This window comes from Sinohyriopsis cumingii, chromosome 12 (genome assembly GCF_028554795.1).
Source record: "Sinohyriopsis cumingii isolate HCF-2022 chromosome 12, ASM2855479v2, whole genome shotgun sequence".
Taxonomy (NCBI): domain Eukaryota; kingdom Metazoa; phylum Mollusca; class Bivalvia; order Unionida; family Unionidae; genus Sinohyriopsis; species Sinohyriopsis cumingii.
In genome coordinates, this window is record NC_142972.1 from 7,592,749 (window position 1) to 7,611,492 (window position 18,744).

The 18,744-nt window shown below is 32.8% G+C and overlaps 1 protein-coding gene across 2 annotated transcripts in view; it reads left to right on the forward strand.

The window, feature by feature from the left end:
• The first annotated feature begins 567 nt into the window (after positions 1-567).
• LOC149785969 (uncharacterized) overlaps positions 568-18,744 on the forward strand; it is an 80,599-nt gene continuing 62,422 nt past the window's right edge. Inside the window, exons 1-4 of one of the 2 annotated variants that reach the window (XM_089976219.1) lie at positions 568-887; positions 6,566-6,656; positions 7,258-7,491; positions 12,848-13,179. In XM_089976219.1, coding sequence (XP_089832345.1) covers positions 13,043-13,179 — 137 coding nt within the window. In that variant the 5' untranslated portion in view covers positions 568-887; positions 6,566-6,656; positions 7,258-7,491; positions 12,848-13,042. The remainder of the gene's footprint in view (positions 888-6,565; positions 6,657-7,257; positions 7,492-12,847; positions 13,180-18,744) is intronic. The other variant, XM_089976220.1, reaches the window with a different exon arrangement.

The window sequence follows — 18,744 nt, forward strand, 5'->3', positions numbered from 1 at the left end:
CTGCCTCTCACGGTTAGACAGCATTGGAGATCAAGTGCGTAACTTGGGCTGCAAATGTGCAGCCAACTTGGCTTCCGTATTTACGCGTGTCTGCTACAGAGGTAAATATCTAACAATCTAGATGGTTGAGGGGTCATAAAATGCTAATTTGTTATAGTACTAGTGAACATTATTCATGCATAAGGCACATACTGATTCTTTTAGCTGCCTTGTCACAGAAAAATATTAAAAATAGCTCTTTGCTGTCAAAAATTAATGTAAAATTTAGGGGTTGGTGGCAGCGTATGTTCAGTATAAAAGCCACCAGTTGCATCAGGAATTAACCTGATTGCCGCAGTCAAAATCCCGCATGTATGCTTTCTGCAAAAATAATTAGTTTGTTTTATTGGTATCTTCAGTGTAAAATTATTCTTATTTTTCTGCAATAGGTCATTGTCGGGTGAAAATCCACCAGATATACAGTCCAGTGAGACCTTAAGCCAGTTCAGTTCAGTGGTCAGCAAAACTATGACGTCACTACTATAGCTTTACAGAGATATTCCGAATGAATTACATCCGTATTATTAAATAGTCTTGCATGTTTTCAGCTTTTCTGCATAAAAATCATGGAAAATTTTCGCTGCTATCTTACCTTCGGCATAAGTTTTTGAAGTAGTAGAATGCGTAACTGAGTGGGATTCAAATGAAAAATACTTGAAATCATTATAACTATTGACATTCAGAAAACACGTTCCCAATATTTTGACATTTGTAGGGCATACAGAACACAGTGTTGGTTTTGGTTTCTTCCCAGTAAAGAGTATTATAGATTATACATTCATATATCCTGACACATTGAAAACGAAACGCCACAAAAACCACGGAGCAGGCTAATAATGACAAGAAGGGTAGGTGAATGTTTCTTAAACGTTTATCGTCAGCTAGAGCAACAAGTTGTTTCCTTTTATTTTCTGATATGACTGTTGGCGGAGACCAGCGTGGTGTAGACGCGATTCGTGCTGGAACAGTCCTTTATTAAGTCTAATTATCTGACCGCTAGGTACTATTTGATAATTTATTTTGATTAACCAGTTTGGTCCAAACGTTAAGTATAATCCTTCTTTAGACTAGCAAGTTGTTCTCCACTTTTTTTATTGATTGACTGGCGGCGGAGACCAACGTCATTATGCACTACTTGTGCTGAATCCGTCCGCAGATGTATCTGCGGTTGATAGGACCGCGAGCTATTAATTAATAAATTTATTTAGACTAACCTTTGTATCCAGATGGTAAGTATAATCGCTCTTCTAATGATCCACAACGTTAAATCCTTTAGAACACACACTTTTTTTAGTCTAAATCCCTGTCAGAACCGAACACCTGTGTATTCATCGGCTGTTGACCTCAAATTTGAATTACCCACGCATGCGTATAAAGCAGCATCACCACACGGTAAAAGTAATGCATGAAAACCGTCTTGCGAGGCATATATCACTGGGAATTTACTAATGCTTGGGTGGGAGCTGTGTTGTTACGGCAGAAATTTAGGAGAGAGTGGTCATGTCAGAAATGTGAGATAGAGTGTATGATAACTAAATTGTAAAAAGACCACAAACTGTATTCAGATGTGAAAATATGCTTCACAATAATAATAATAATATTAATTTATTATTATTACTAGTGGTAGTATCTTCAATCATATTTAATAACATTTACAATGGTATAAATGGATTTTATAACATACATATCTACATATTAATACTTTACATTACTTATAAGAAGAACATGATTATTATGATGAATATTATTAATAACATTTGCAATGTTATTTATGAATACATACATACATACATACAGGCATACATGTTAATACTTCACATTACTTATAACATGATTAGTATGATGAACTTTATTAATAACATTTACAGAGGTATTTATGAATACAAACATACATACATATATAGGTCTGTTATAATTTTGCACCATTACTTATAACATATGGATAATGTTATATTTTAATCAAAAACATTAGTTTCTTCTTCCCTTGTGACCATGGGTCTTCAAAATTCCTTAATAATTCTGTCCTGTGTCTCTTTATCTGTGGAGGAATGATACATTTCAATCAAACGTGTCTTTGCTGATTTTTTGCCTCTGTATACTTGGTCTCCCATTTCTTCAATCAACCAGGACCAAACATTAAAAACAGCACTGTATGTTCTGAACAAATGATAAAAATAATAACGATCCTTTTCATGTGAAATATTCCCCCACACTGCTGGTATCAGACCATGTACATCTGACTCACTTCCCCATCTCCTGTTTTGACTGCAAATATAAACTTTCTCCTTCATATTTTAATCCCTCGTGAAACAAATCGTTACTTATAACATGATTAATATGATGAACTATATACATACATACATACATACATACATACCTAAAATGACATGTGAGTTAGCAATAATTTTGTTTCTTTTGTCAAATTCGTGTGACAATTTGTTTATGTACGAGATGTATATGTCTGTGTTCTTTATTTTTGCTTCTGAGTGGAAATTCTGATAAGCTCTGTGATATCTTCCAAGGATTTCTCTTAAGAGTTCCTCATCCTTCAGTACTCTGACAAACGTTTCAATATCCTTTCTTCATGAAAGTTTTGATTTTCCTGTCTGGAAACATTCCATTTCGTAGACTGTTGTAGAATATATTGTCTAGAACATGGCCAACCCCACCAGCCAGCTTGCTATGTCTGTCCAAAGTGGCATCACTCAGCTGAGGACCAGCCGATCGTAAGCTTTCTATAAAGATAATAAAAAGTCAGCATTAATATTTTAACCTCCAAAATTAACATTATGTGGTAGTTTTCAAATTAATGAACACATAATATATTAGACATCAAGAACATCATGTTAAAGTCATATTTCCACGAATTACAAAATACTGCATATACTAAGACTTCATATATTTATAAAACACAATTCTTCCAATTTAAAACGATTAAAAATAATTCCGTTATCAAATGATCTACCTTTGAAATCCTTGTTCAAAAATTCATTGACTAGGTCAACCTCATCATTGTTTCTGGCACCTCCTGGAGGATTAACTGTTCTGTTCCACACCAAGTCTTGCTGCATTCTCTCTGATACGCACCCAGACAAGTCTGCAAGAATTAAATTGCTTTAGGACTGTTTTCTCATTGTTTAACTGATTCTTATTATTTAACTGATTCTTATAAGTCCAACATCGTCACCTGATGTTTCTGTTTTGTAGCACATTCTAGGAATGTTTGCATATTAATTTACATTAAATTCCTTTATCAAATCAGTTCCTTCCTAATGAAACAAAAATTCAGTTTGTATAGATTAAACAATGTAATCAATCTGTAGTGACCTCTTGAGGCATGGAGAAAACATTGTTTGGATAGGAAACTTCTGGCTGCTGACTGGTGAAGGTAGATGATGGGGAAAATTAGACTGGAACAGGTGACTGCTGAGTAAAGTTGAGAGTTAGGACAGGTTTGAATTAAAAATACTTTTAAAAAATCCAAATGTTTTTTTTTATAATAAAGATTCTGAGCAATTCTCTGAAGATGAATATTGTCTTTTGATATTTGTGAAAACCCTGAATTACCCAATTTTATACTGAATTAGTTACCAGTGAATATATACGAAATGACCTGACCTTGGAGAGGTCAGTTTACATGCACTGTGTCTGAGCATTACCCCGTATGCTCGTGATCAGTTATACTGATGGTATAAAGCCTGCTACAGCTTTCATTAGTGGTAATTACACTGCTACAGCTTTCATTAGTGGTAATTACACTACAGCTTTCATTAGTGATAATTACACTACAGCTTTCATTAGTGATAATTACACTACAGTTTTCATTAGTGATAATGACACTGCTACAGCTTTCAGCTTTCATTAGTGGTAATTACACTGCTACAGCCTTCATTAGTGGTAATTACACTGCTACAGCTTTCATTAGTGATAATTGCACTGCTACAGCTTTCATTAGTGGTAATTACACTGTAAAATATTGTTCATCAGCTGGTGCATTAATTTCTTTTGGCTGAGGTCAAGGTCATTGCTCTTGCCTTCAGCTACATTAGTGGTTAGAGCATCCACCTCAGATGCAGGAGTTTGCAGGTTTGAACCCAAACCGAATCATACCAAAGACTTACAAAAATGGTACTAACAACTGCCTCACTTGGCGCTCAGCATTAAGAGGTTAGTGTTAGGACTGGTCGGCCTGGCGTCAGGATAATGTGACTGGGTGGGCTATCATGCTACATGTCTGCGGCATGATGCCCCTGTGCTAGACATCACTATAAACTGTTACACTGCAGACGTCATAGCGATATGACTGAAAAATTGTTAAAGCTACATTAAAAATCTAAATCACACACTCACACTCAGCTACATAAAAAAACAAAAACATTTGTAATTCAATTATTTTGCCTGATTCTCTGTATTGTAGTCATATCATAACAGGACCACCTTATAAGAAATATCCTTATCAGATACACCAAACTATCTATCTCTCACCAAATAATTTACTGTTGGCTTCCCAGTCATGTGGGTCTCAAAGGTAAATTTTTATCAGCATTGTAGTAATATTTTTTTTACTATTTATGGGGGTGGGGTCTTGTTCCTACAGAAAATAAATATGAACACATGTTTAAAACATAAATATTGAAAGTATGGAGTACATAGTGCAATATAGTTACCAAGCAGAACATAATCATGTAGTTATTTGTTCTGCAGATTTCTTTCATGTTTTAACTCGCACAGAAATCTATTGAAGAATATGTCAAACCATTGCAAACGGACTTTGGTTGCTTTTGTCTTGACATTAAGTGTGTACAGTTTAGCTCATTTTGTATATTATGTGACAGCTGTTGAAGAAAATATGTTTGGTTTGGTTTGATGATTTCCCATTCATAATACAAGTAAGTTATTTAGTGTTGAGGCAGTGCCTTGCCCAAGGGAACACCATGGTAGCTGACCCAGGCTGTTTTGATGGTAGGACTTCAACATGTGCCCTTTCAATTTCAAGTCTGGCAAAACTGTACCAAGAATATACTGTTATGTGTATCTTTATTGTGTGCTTAACTTTTATCCATGATTGTTTGACTGATTTAAGTAGTAGTTGAGTTTTGTCCATGTTGCTGTTGGCATTTGGCCTTAGAAAGTTCTGGAAGCATACTTAATGCTCACATCCTGGTCAACTTATTGTCTCTCAGGTTTTTTTATAAGGTTCTAATAGTCAAGCTTGTTCATTCCTATCTCATTATCAGAAAAAATTATTCATTGGGATTACAAAGTCCTCACTGATGTTTTGAACTAAACACTGTTTGGATTATTGTGAATTCATTCAAGGACATTCTGGATTACATCATTGTGATACATCAAGACTGTTCATACATCTGCTCACTCAAGACTATTGGCACATCAGCACATTCACTACTGGAATTCACCTCAGATGCAGGATGTTGCAGATTCAAACCCCAGCTGACCAAAGACATATTATTGGTACTAACAGAGCCTTGCTAGGTGTTCATCATTAAGAGGTTTGTGTTAGGACTGGTCATTCTGGTGTCAGGATAATGTGTCTGTGTGGGACATGATGCTACATGTCTGCGGCATGATGCCTCAGTGCTAGACATCACTATAAACTGCCACACTGCAGACATCATAGCGATATGACTGGAAATTGTTAAAGCTACGTTAAAAATCCAAATAATACACACTACTGGAATTCATTCAGAGCACTATACTTTGGACTTGCATTAAAACTTTTAGGATTATTTCGGATTGAATTAATACTTTAAGTTCCTTATAAATTTTCAGTTTGTAGTCAAAGAAAATAAATCATTTGTTTGAAGTTTACAAAACTTGTTGGTTTTGTTTCTTTCTGTTACCTAGTTTAAGACAGTATAATTGTAACAGTACATTGAAGATGTTTGGCCTAGTGTACCTTACACAAGATAACAATACCATAGTAATAATGTATCTCACAAATAAGAGTCGCTTTAAGGAATTTTTAAATCAAGATACATAGAAGTGATCCCTAATTTGGCATAGTAAAAGTTATAGCCCGTGAGCAGCTGTTGGTTACTAAATTAATGCATGCAATATTTGCGTGAAATTTCCTACTATTTCCTTCTATACTATTCATGGATTTCTTTTTTATCTAGACATAATGGTGCCGTGTGTATCAGTGTAAATTTTGAAGAAACATGTTATTGCAGCTCACACGAGTCAATCTTGTTACAGTCAGCATGACATGTAACAATTAACTTTGATGTGTGGGCTAGTCCCGTAATAATCACTAGCCTTCAGTGCATGTGATGCTCTTGTTTGGGGACATGATTTACTTTTAATTAGAATCAGCAGAGATGATGGTCAGTCAGATTGGTTAGATGAAGTTAATCCTGATTGGCTATGCTAAATGGGGGTGGGGTTCTCAGGTGAAATTCAGTGTTTTAAGTAATTTCCCTTGTGAAATTAATTGGTCTAAGTTTCTGCTGGGAGGCAAGAAGTTGACACTGGAAATAACAAGTATTTCTCATTATAAATTGTCCAGGAGACGGGTGTCAGGAAGTTGAGAATCACAGAACCTTAAAGGTACAAAGATATTCCGCTGCATAGGAAAAGCTAGTCTCACAAAGCACAAGGTTTGTTTCAACTGCACACAGTATGTTTCATTGATACAAGTTTGTAATTATTTGTTGCATGTATTCATTTTAAATTCTTGCATCAATTTTCCTTTTGTTTGGAAATTGTTTACATTCATCAATCTTGAATTTTGTATGACTCATGTAGTCTAATAATTCCTTGATATGAATTTGTCAGAATTTACTCCTTTGTGTGTAATAGGAATTTTACGCTGAGAAAGTGTGAATTTGTCAGTCCTAAATAATATGAATCATGTAGGCTAGGAACTGATTTTACTATGTCGGGATATATTATGCCAATGAATTGCTAGTTAGCAAGTAATGTAGTTAAGACATGACATGAAGTTGATTAATTCATTTGAGTAATTAAGTTGTGATTTCTTTTAATCAAGAAATTGTGGCATGGTGACTGGCACATAGTCCAGTTAGTGATTTATAGACCACAGTAGGGCCTATTACTATTTACTAAGATGTCTAGTTATGTCATGGTTCCATTTAGGAATGCAGCAAACTGCTAGGAAAGACATTAATCTCATGATATTAGGTTTTGTGTGTATCAACATACTGACCCATATTAGCCTTAGTTTCTGTTGAATTACAGTAAGAGGGGTGCCTGACAGGACAAGAATGGGGATTATTGTTTGGTCCCAGAAGTAAATAGCCTGACAGATAACTAGATTGCAGGGGAAAATAGCTCCATATGTACATAATGCAGTGGGAAAAGACAGCAGACAACCAAGTTACAGCTGATGACCCAAAGAGGCTGCAGAGATAGAGGAGGAAAAGGACTCGGACCTATCACAGCATTGAATTTGGAAGGACCAGAAGCAACGAGGTTATGCAGGCATGCTGAGAGAATGAGTTCAGTCATTCACTCGATTTCATGATGAAATGTATTTTATCAGTAATACAGAACAGCTAATTGCATTTCTTATATATAGTTTGTAATTCTATTTCTAAGAGAAAATATATCATTCAAATGTCATGTTCAAATTTATTTTGTTATTGTAATTGATTATATTTTGCATACGGGGCTTGTGTTGTTCTGTTCTGTATCTTTGCTCTATCAAGTGTCAAATCAGCTGCAGGCCTTTATTCTGAACAAACTTATTAATAGTAATACCATTATTAATTGTTCAAACTTACTAATGTCAGTAGCTTATACAGAAAATTTGATGTTACCAAAATTAAGTTCACCCAGGTAATGTTTGCATTTTCTAGGTTGGTCTTTATTATCGCTCGTGGGATGCAACACGGACAAAATTAACCATTCAGGCATCCCTAGTCATCATTCTTTACATTAATAATTATTTCACTGTTGGAATGTAAATTGCCCAATTGAAAAGCTTTAACAGGGAAATATGAAATTTAACTTCCGTGCATTTTGTCCATGGTCCATCCTGGTCTTGCGTTGGTGAATTTTTCTAATATCTCGAGAATCCTTGCAAAAGCATTGTCCATTTCCTCATTAATGGTTGTGCTGTCTTTGCAGTAAAGAATTACACATGCAGCACAATGAATTCATGGGCTTGTGGTTCTAAATGCATCATCACGCACACATATACACAGATACACATACACACACACAGTGATTATGGTTTATATAATCTAACACATTCTCTGCCACAGTAAATAAAAATATATCCAAACAAAGTAAACAATAATTTATATACAGTATAGTAGCTGTCAGTAATCCTATCCCAGCAGTAATATTTGCATCACAGATCTCCACATATGTTGTATAGTCATTATCAATGATGATAGGCACAACTTAAAACTAACTTCACTTGTGCGTGTAATACAATTCAAGTAATTGTGGTCTGCTTGTTTACCATGCAAGTGTTGATACAAATGATGACAGTGGTCAGTGGATAATTTGTGAATTGTTGTATTTAAACTTTTCCATAACATACAGGTAGATTGGTTCAGCATTTTTTCCACTTGATTTCATCAAGCTCAGTTTCCAGACTGGAATAGTAGATCCAGTGTGTATGTATGATTAGACAGGTTGTGTACATTGTATGCTAAGAGATTTTAAAATATAAATCCTTTGCTTTTCCTGATCCATTTCACTGACGCAAGATTAAAATAGCAAATACTACATTGCATTCAAGGGGCTTTGTACATTGCTGTTAAAGGGGCTTTGGATATTGCTGTTTAAGGGGCTTTGGACATTGATGTTCAAGGGGCTTTGGACATTACTCTTATAGGAGCTTTAAACTTTGCTGTTACATTGCTGTTCAAGGGGCTTTGATACATTGCTGTTCAAGGGGCTTTGATACATTGCTGTTCAAGGGGCTTTGAGACATTGCTGTTCAAGGGGCTTTGAGACATTGCTGTTCAAGGGGCTTTGATACATTGCTGTTCAAGAGGCTTTGATGCATTGCTGTTCAGTGGGCTTTGATACATTGCTCTTCAAGGGGCTTTGATACATTGCTGTTCAAGGGGCTTTGATACATTGCTGTTCAAGGGACTTTGAGACGTTAAAGGGGCTTTGAGACATTGCTGTTAAAGGGGCTTTGATACATTGCTGTTCAATGGGCTTTGATACATTGCTGTTCAAGAGGCTTTAATACATTGCTGTTCAAGGGCTTTGATATATTGCTGTTCAAGGGGCTTTGAGACGTTGTTAAAGGGGCTTTGAGACATTGCTGTTCAAGGGGCTTTGATACATTGCTGTTCAAGGGGCTTTGATACATTGCTGTTCATGGGGCTTTGATACATTGCTGTTCAAGGGGCTTTGAGACGTTGTTAAAGGGGCTTTGATACATTGCTGTTAAAGGGGCTTTGAGACATTGCTGTTCACACATTTTCTCCAGGAACTGTTGCACTGCATATCCAAAGATTTTCAATCTTGATTGAGCTTGTGTTTAACTTAAATAATGGATGTCACAAGTTAAGGTCTAACTCAAAAGTATCCCTATACAGTGTTTAAATAGTTTTAAGTACACTCTGGCAGGGCTTTCAAGTCCTGAGGTCATATTTCAAATGAGCATGAAAATTTCAGAGATTTGTAAAGGAAGTCCAGTGTTAAGCGGGCCCAGACTGGCCGAGTGGTCTAAAGCACTCACCGTTATGGATCACTACTGTCTCACCTCCGTCTGTGTGGGTTCGAGTCTCGTGCTCGGCCAGTGTAGGTATGTGAGAAAGATTGCCAGTAGTTTCTTGTGGGTTGGTGGTTCTTTCCAGGGTTTTCCTGGGTTCTTCCTCCACCATTTATATTGCACACCATGTATAGCCTATCTTGTGCTGAAAAATGGTGTTAAACTCTACAACAACAACAGCAACAAGTACAAAGGCCAGTATGATGTAATACTTAAATGAACTGGCTGTCATTCAGTGGTCATTTTGCTGTCCTGAAGGTTTATGGTGTGATTGAAAATGAGAGGTCATGTCAGAATACATGCAAGTTGACATGTCACTTGTATGTACATCTACACAAGTTAACAGAACTGGAGACCTCGACAAAATACTTTAATGACAACAGTTATATATCACTGCTTTTTGACATATTAAGTATTTGGGGACAATTGTCCATACAATATATGTAGATATGAAATACACTTGGAAGTTTTAACATCATTAACTGAATATGTGTCAGGTTTTTATTACATATTAATTTTACCTAAACTTGACCATATTATAATATCATAAACTATTGATATAGATTTCTGCAATATTTGCTGGTCCTTATATGTAACGTTTTAAAAGTAAATACATTTCAGATGTGTTGTAGTTCAACCTATTGTTGATCAACAAATCCTCCACTGAGATTTTCATTGAAGCTGTGCTTTCTTGGGAAGGAAAGAAGCCCCGGTAAATAAAGTCCCTACATTGAAAAGGGAAACAACTTAAATTAGCACACACAATCCCAAGAATCAGTTAAGAGGTGAATTCTGAAATCGAGTAAAGGGACAAGAACTAATACTGCACATGAACAAATAAGTCTTTTAAAAAACTTAAGACCATATCGAACTTTTGAAAAAGTTAGGGGTATATAGTGTGTGTGTGTGCAATTCATCGTTCATGGATATCTATTGCTCAGCGGGGGCCCCGAGTGGCCGAGTGGTCTAAAGCGCTCACCGTTACGGATCACTGCCATCTCACCTCTGTCTGCGTGAGTTCGAGTCTCAGGCTCGGCTAACGTGGGTACATGAGAAAGCTTGCCAGTAGCTTCTCGTGGGTCGTTGGTTCTTCCCGGGGTTTTCCAGGGTTCTTCCTCCACCAATTATACTGGCCGCCATGTATAGCCTATCTTGTGCTGAAAAATGGCGTTAAACCCTACAACAACCAAATCTATTGCTCAGCCTTCCAGTTTTGTCTATCTACCTACCTATCGATACAGATTTATTATGTGAAAAAGGGTTTGCAATTCAGAAAACTGTAATCAGCAATCCTTCCAATGAATATAGGCAAAGACTGACACATTTTGGAGAAACCTGCTTTTACTAAGAAAAAGTATATTCTAGAGCTGAATGTTTTGAGAGGCAAATTTCCCTTCCATCAAAAATGGGTGATTTTTTATAAATAAGATGGCAAGAATTTATTGAATTCCAGTAAGTTAAAGTTTGCAAGCATTATGCACAATTTTCGTGCATTATGTTGGATTTTCCTTGTGCTATCTGGAAGAAGTTTTCATGAATTCCACCAAAATCACACATCCTACAATAGACCATGACTAAGGTAACAGGTGCTTTCTGTCATTGCAAGTGGCATAAAAAAATGTTTTCTGAACTCTTCAAAGTTGTGAGATGTTTTTTTTAACTGCATATTGTGATGCATATTGATGAACATAACGAAAAACAACTAGTAATTAATTATTGCCATTGTATGATACAAGTAACTTTAGGTGTATATTGTTTTGAATACATTTTCCATCATTAGTATTGTTATGTCTATCAAATTTACATAAAACATTCATCAACTGGTACTTTAATCATTTCTTCTCTTATTGATATAGAGAAAAACAAGGTTTAATAGCATTTTCTAGGCTTTTTAAAGTTAGGACCATGTCTAAAACACTTTACCCTAACCTCAGGTACTAAAAATGATCCCCTTTGAGACAGTTTGTCAGAGACACATCTTGAACTGACAAACAAAAAAATAAATGTGTTGTTTCTTTAATATATATATATATATATATATATATATATATATATATATATATATATATATATATATATATATATATAATGACCCCATCTTTTTGGCAAGAGATGAACCCATCCCTAATTAATTCTCTGAGTCCAAGACAGTTACAACTAAGTAGTTATTCTTTCATCCTAATGGCCATACGTATTTTAACATAATACTAGCAAACTGCATAATGGATTATTTTTGTGATGGTACCTAACATAACACTAGCATACTGCATACTGGATTATTTTTGTGATGGTACCTAACATAACACTAGCATACTGCATACTGGATTATTTTTGTGATGGTACCTAACATAACACTAGCATACTGCATACTGGATTATTTTTGTGGTGGTACCTAACATAACACTAGCATACTGCATACTGGATTATTTTTGTGGTGGTACCTAACATAACACTAGCATACTGCATACTGGATTATTTTTGTGGTGGTACCTAACATAAAACTACCATACTGTTACTTAAAACTATCAAACCAAATAATAAATTATTTTAGCACAGCAGAAATTATGACCATTGAATGATTTTATAATTGCTGAAATTAATGTGGCCCAATATTGTGTCTGAAGGCAAAGTATTTTATTAGAAAATTAATGTGGCCCAATATTGTCTGAAGGCAAAGTATTTTATTAGAAAATTAATGTGGCCCAATATTGTGTCTGAAGGCAAAGTATTTTATTAGAAAAGAAATGTGGCCCAATATTGTGTCCAAAGGCAAAGTATTTTATTAGAAAATTAATGTGGCCCAATATTGTGTCCGAAGGCAAAGTATTTTATTAGAAAATTAATGTGGCCCAATATTGTGTCCGAAGGCAAAGTATTTTATTAGAAAATTAATGTGGCCCAATATTGTGTCTGAAGGCAAAGTATTTTATTAGAAAAGAAAATCCTTTGCATTAATGTTTGATGTGAGACATGAACTCGAGGATCAGAAATTTGCACAATATTAACTATGTTCCCCTCGACTGTTGTGGTAATTACTTATTGACTTAGTTTCTTCTAAAACTATGAACTTGTGTTTGTCCTTTTCAGATGACACAAAACACCTTGTTGAACTGTTGATTCCTAGGCAAAAATGTTTCAGATGACACAAAACCACTTGTAGACCATGTTGATTCCGGGATAAAATGTTTCATACGACACAAGATACTTTTTAGACAGTAATGATTCCTGGATGAAAATGTTTCATATGACACAAGATACTTTTTAGACAGTAATGATTCCTGGATGAAAATGTTTCAATTTATGAGTACTGTGTCAAGCATCATGCCCTCAACAAACAGCACACCTGTCAATACCACTCCAGATGCAGACATTGTGTCAAGAAACTGCTTCAGCAATTTCAACACCGTAGCTTGCATCAGGTAAGTCTTTTAATTAACACAGTCTGTGATATTTTGATATTCTGTTGATTAACACTATAAATGATATTCTGTTGATTGACACTAATAATGATATTCTGTTGATTGACACTAATAATGATACTCTGTCGATGGACACAAATAATGACATTGTGTTGATTGACACTAATATATTATGTTGATTGATGCTAATAATTATATTCATTTGATTGACACTAATAATGATATTCTGTTGATGGACACTAATAATGATATTCTGTTGATTGACACTAATAATGATATTGTGTTGATTGACACTAATAATGATATTCTGTTGATTGACACTAATAATGATATTCTGTTGATTGACACTAATAATATTCTGTTGATTGACACTAATAATGATATTCTGTTGATTGACACTAATAATGATATTCTGTTGATTGACACTAATAATTATACTCTGTTGATGGACACTAATAATGATATTCTCTTGATTGACACTAACAATTATGTACTGTTGATTGACACTAATAATTATGTTCTGTTGATTGACACTAATAATGATATTATGTTGGTTGACACTAATAATGATATTATGTTGATTTACACTAATAATGATATTATGTTGATTGACACTAATAATGATATTCTGTTGATTGACACTAATAATGATATTCTGTTGATTGACACTAATAATGATATTGTGTTGATTGACACTAATAATGATATTCTGTTGATTGACACTAATAATATTCTGTTGATTGACACTAATAATGATATTCTGTTGATTGACACTAATAATGATATTCTGTTGATTGACACTAATAATTATACTCTGTTGATGGACACTAATAATGATATTCTCTTGATTGACACTAACAATTATGTACTGTTGATTGACACTAATAATTATGTTCTGTTGATTGACACTAATAATGATATTATGTTGGTTGACACTAATAATGATATTATGTTGATTTACACTAATAATGATATTCTGTTGATTGACACTAATAATAATATTCTGTTGATTGACACTAATAATGATATTCTTTTGATTGACACTAATAATGATATTCTATTGATTGACACTAATAATATTATTTTGATTGACCCTGATAATGATATTCTGTTGATGGACACTAATAATGATATTGTGTTGATTGACACTAATAGTGATATTCTATTGATTGACACTAATAATGATATTATGTTGATTTACACTAATAATGATATTATGTTGATTGACACTAATAATGATATTCTTTTGATTGACACTAATAATGATATTCTGTTGATTGACACTAATAATTATATTCTGTTGATTGACACTAATAATGATATTCTGTTGATTGACACTAATAATGATATTCTGTTGATTGACACTAATAATGATATTCTGTTGATTGACACTAATAATGATATTCTGTTGATTGACACTAATAATTATACTCTGTTGATGGACACTAATAATGATATTCTGTTGATTGACACTAATAATTATGTTCTGTTGATTGACACTAATAATTATATTCTGTTGATTGACACTAATAATGATATTCTGTTGATTGACACTAATGATATCATTTTGATTGACCCTGATAATGATATTCTGTTGATGGACACTAATAATGATATTGTGTTGATTGACACTAATAGTGATATTCCATTGATTGACACTAATAATGATATTATGTTGATTTACACTAATAATGATATTATGTTGATTGACACTAATAATGATATTCTTTTGATTGACACTAATAATGATATTCTGTTGATTGACACTAATAATATTATTTTGATTGACCCTGATAATGATATTCTGTTGATGGACACTAATAATGATATTGTGTTGATTGACACTAATAGTGATATTCTATTGATTGACACTAATAATGATATTATGTTGATTGACACTAATAATGATATTCTTTTGATTGACACTAATAATGATATTCTATTGATTGACACTAATAATATTATTTTGATTGACCCTGATAATGATATTCTGTTGATGGACACTAATAATGATATTGTGTTGATTGACACTAATAGTGATATTCTATTGATTGACACTAATAATGATATTATGTTGATTTACACTAATAATGATATTCTGTTGATTGACACTAATAATGATATTCTTTTGATTGACACTAATAATGATATTCTGTTGATTGACACTAATAATGATATTTTGTTGATTGACACTAATAATTATGTTCTGTTGATTGACACTAATAATTATATTCTGTTGATTAACACTAATAATGATATTCTGTTGATTGACACTAATAATGATATTATGTTGATTGACACTAATAATGATATTCTGTTGATTGACACTAATAATGATATTCTATTGATTGACACTAATAATCATATTCTGTTGATTGACACTAATAATGATATTCTGTTGATTGACAATAATATATTCTGTTGATTGACACTAATAATGATATTTTGTTGATTGACACTAATAATTATGTTCTGTTGATTGACAGTAATAATGATATTCTGTTGATTGACACTAATAATGATATTCTGTTGATTGACACTAATAATTATGTTCTGTTGATTGACAGTAATAATGATATTCTGTTGATTGACACTAATAATGATATTATGTTGATTGACACTAATAATGATATTATGTTGATTGACACTAATAATGATATTCTGTTGATTGACACTAATAATGATATTCTGTTGATTGACAATAATGATATTCTGTTGATTGACACTAATAATGATATTCTGTTGATTGACACTAATAATTATATTCTGTTGATTGACAGTAATAATGATATTCTGTTGATTGACACTAATAATGATATTATGTTGATTGACACTAATAATGATATTCTTTTGATTGACACTAATAATGATATTCTGTTGATTGACACTAATAATTATGTTCTGTTGATTGACACTAATATTGATATTATGATGATTGACACTAATAATGATATTCTGTTGATTGACACTAATAATTATGTTCTGTTGATTGACAGTAATAATGATATTCTGTTGATTGACACTAATAATGATATTATGTTGATTGACACTAATAATGATATTATGTTGATTTACACTAATAATGATATTCTGTTGATTGACACTAATAATGATATTCTGTTGATTGACAATAATGATATTCTGTTGATTGACACTAATAATGATATTCTGTTGATTGACACTAATAATGATATTCTGTTGATTGACACTAATAATGATATTCTGTTGATTGACAATAATGATATTCTGTTGATTGACACTAATAATGATATTCTGTTGATTGACACTAATAATTATATTCTGTTGATTGACAGTAATAATGATATTCTGTTGATTGACACTAATAATGATATTATGTTGATTGACACTAATAATGATATTCTTTTGATTGACACTAATAATGATATTCTGTTGATTGACACTAATAATTATGTTCTGTTGATTGACACTAATATTGATATTATGATGATTGACACTAATAATGATATTCTGTTGATTGACACTAATAATTATGTTCTGTTGATTGACACTAATATTGATATTATGTTGATTGACACTAATAATTATATTATGTTGATTGACACTAATAATGATATTCTTTTGATTGACATTAATAATGATATTCTGTTGATTGACACTAATAATGATATTCTTTTGATTGACATTAATAATGATATTCTTTTGATTGACACTAATAATTATATTCTGTTGATTGACACTAATAATGATATTATGTTGATTGACACTATTAGTGACATTCTTTTGATTGACACAAAAAATGATATTCTATTGATTGACACTAATAATGATGTTCTGTTGATTGACACTAATAATGATATTCTATTGATTGACACTAATAATGATATTGTGTTGATTGACACTAATAATTATATTGTGTTGATTGACACTAGTGATAATATTCTGTTGATTGACACTAATAATGATATTATGTTGATTGACTCTAATAATGATATTATGTTGATTGACACTAATACTGATATACTGTTGATTGACACTAATAATGATATTCTTCTGATGGACACTAATAATGACATTCTTTTGATTGACACTAATAATTATATTCTGTTGATTGACACTAATAATTATATTGTGTTGATTGACACTAGTAATAATATTCTGTTGATTGATAATAATAATGGTATTCTTTTGATCGACACTAACAATACTATTCTGTTGATTGACACTATAGTACAAGTCACATAGCTCATGTATGCAGTCTGAGTCACTTTTTGCAGCTACATGTGTCATTTTGGAGAATTTGATTACACATACCTTTAAATGGTATTTATTTACTTTATTTCGTACCTTGTCCATCAAAATTCCATTGAAAATTATGGTAAAAATTCCTCAAAAAATGCTTAACGCCGAATTCTTTGATAACATACTTCGACATTTTTAGGCATTGTCAAGCAAGCGGGGTGATCTCATTTAAACCAGTTTTGTCGCACTCTATGACGTAAGAGGGAATGCGTCTGCAGTAGGGAAAAAGTTGCACTTCATATAAAAACTGAGATGCAACAATGTCATTTATAAACAAAGCAAGGGGAAACACTAGCAGGAAAAATTGGCACACAAGTCCAATAAACTGGAGGCGATTATGTAACTTCGTATATATCTTCTGTATGATATGTCATATCTTCTATTTCAATTCGTACATAATACCTATTTTTCTCATATAAGTGTCTGCTTTCATACACATAAAAGACTAGAAAGATGGCTGTCAATTCTGATTTATTTTACATCATGCTAAATTATCATTTTGAAGAAATGTCAATTGTTCATCCTCAGAATAAAACTTATTACATGTTACTCCTCTATCCCATTCATAGTTGAACTTCCATACAGAAGATGATTGTAGATGCACACGACTTTGTTCACGCAATTGTTCACTTGATTCCCCCTGCACTAATAATAGTTCAATCCAATATCGACTTTCTTGACCCAGTGTAATGCTGAACTGCCATTGCTAAAATCCATAGCAATCGGTAATTTCAGTCTGGAAACTTTATTATGACAGTTGATGTGTAGATCACTCAAAGATCATGATTTAATAAACTTTGTTATAACTATATTTCAATTAAATTTTAAAAGTATAATTATTTTTTTAAACTTATATCAGTAAATGTGCTTACATGACCCATGTGATGTGTAATTTAATAATTATATTCTGTTGATTGACACTAATAATTATATTATGTTGACACTAATAATGGTATTTTACTGATTGACACTAATAATGATATTCTGTTGATTGACACTAATAATTATATTATGTTGACACTAATAATGGTATTTTACTGATTGTCACTATTAATGATATTCTTTTGATTGACACTAATAATGATATTCTGTTAATTGACACTAATATTGACATTCTGTTGATTGACACTAATATTGACATTCCGTTGATTGACACTAATAATGATATTCTTTTGATTGACACTAATAATGTAATTCCTTACAATTGTTCATATTCCTCTCACCAGCATTGGTCATCAGTGGTAATGCAGGGATGGTCCTGGCTTTTAAAAAGCTGTCGCCAAA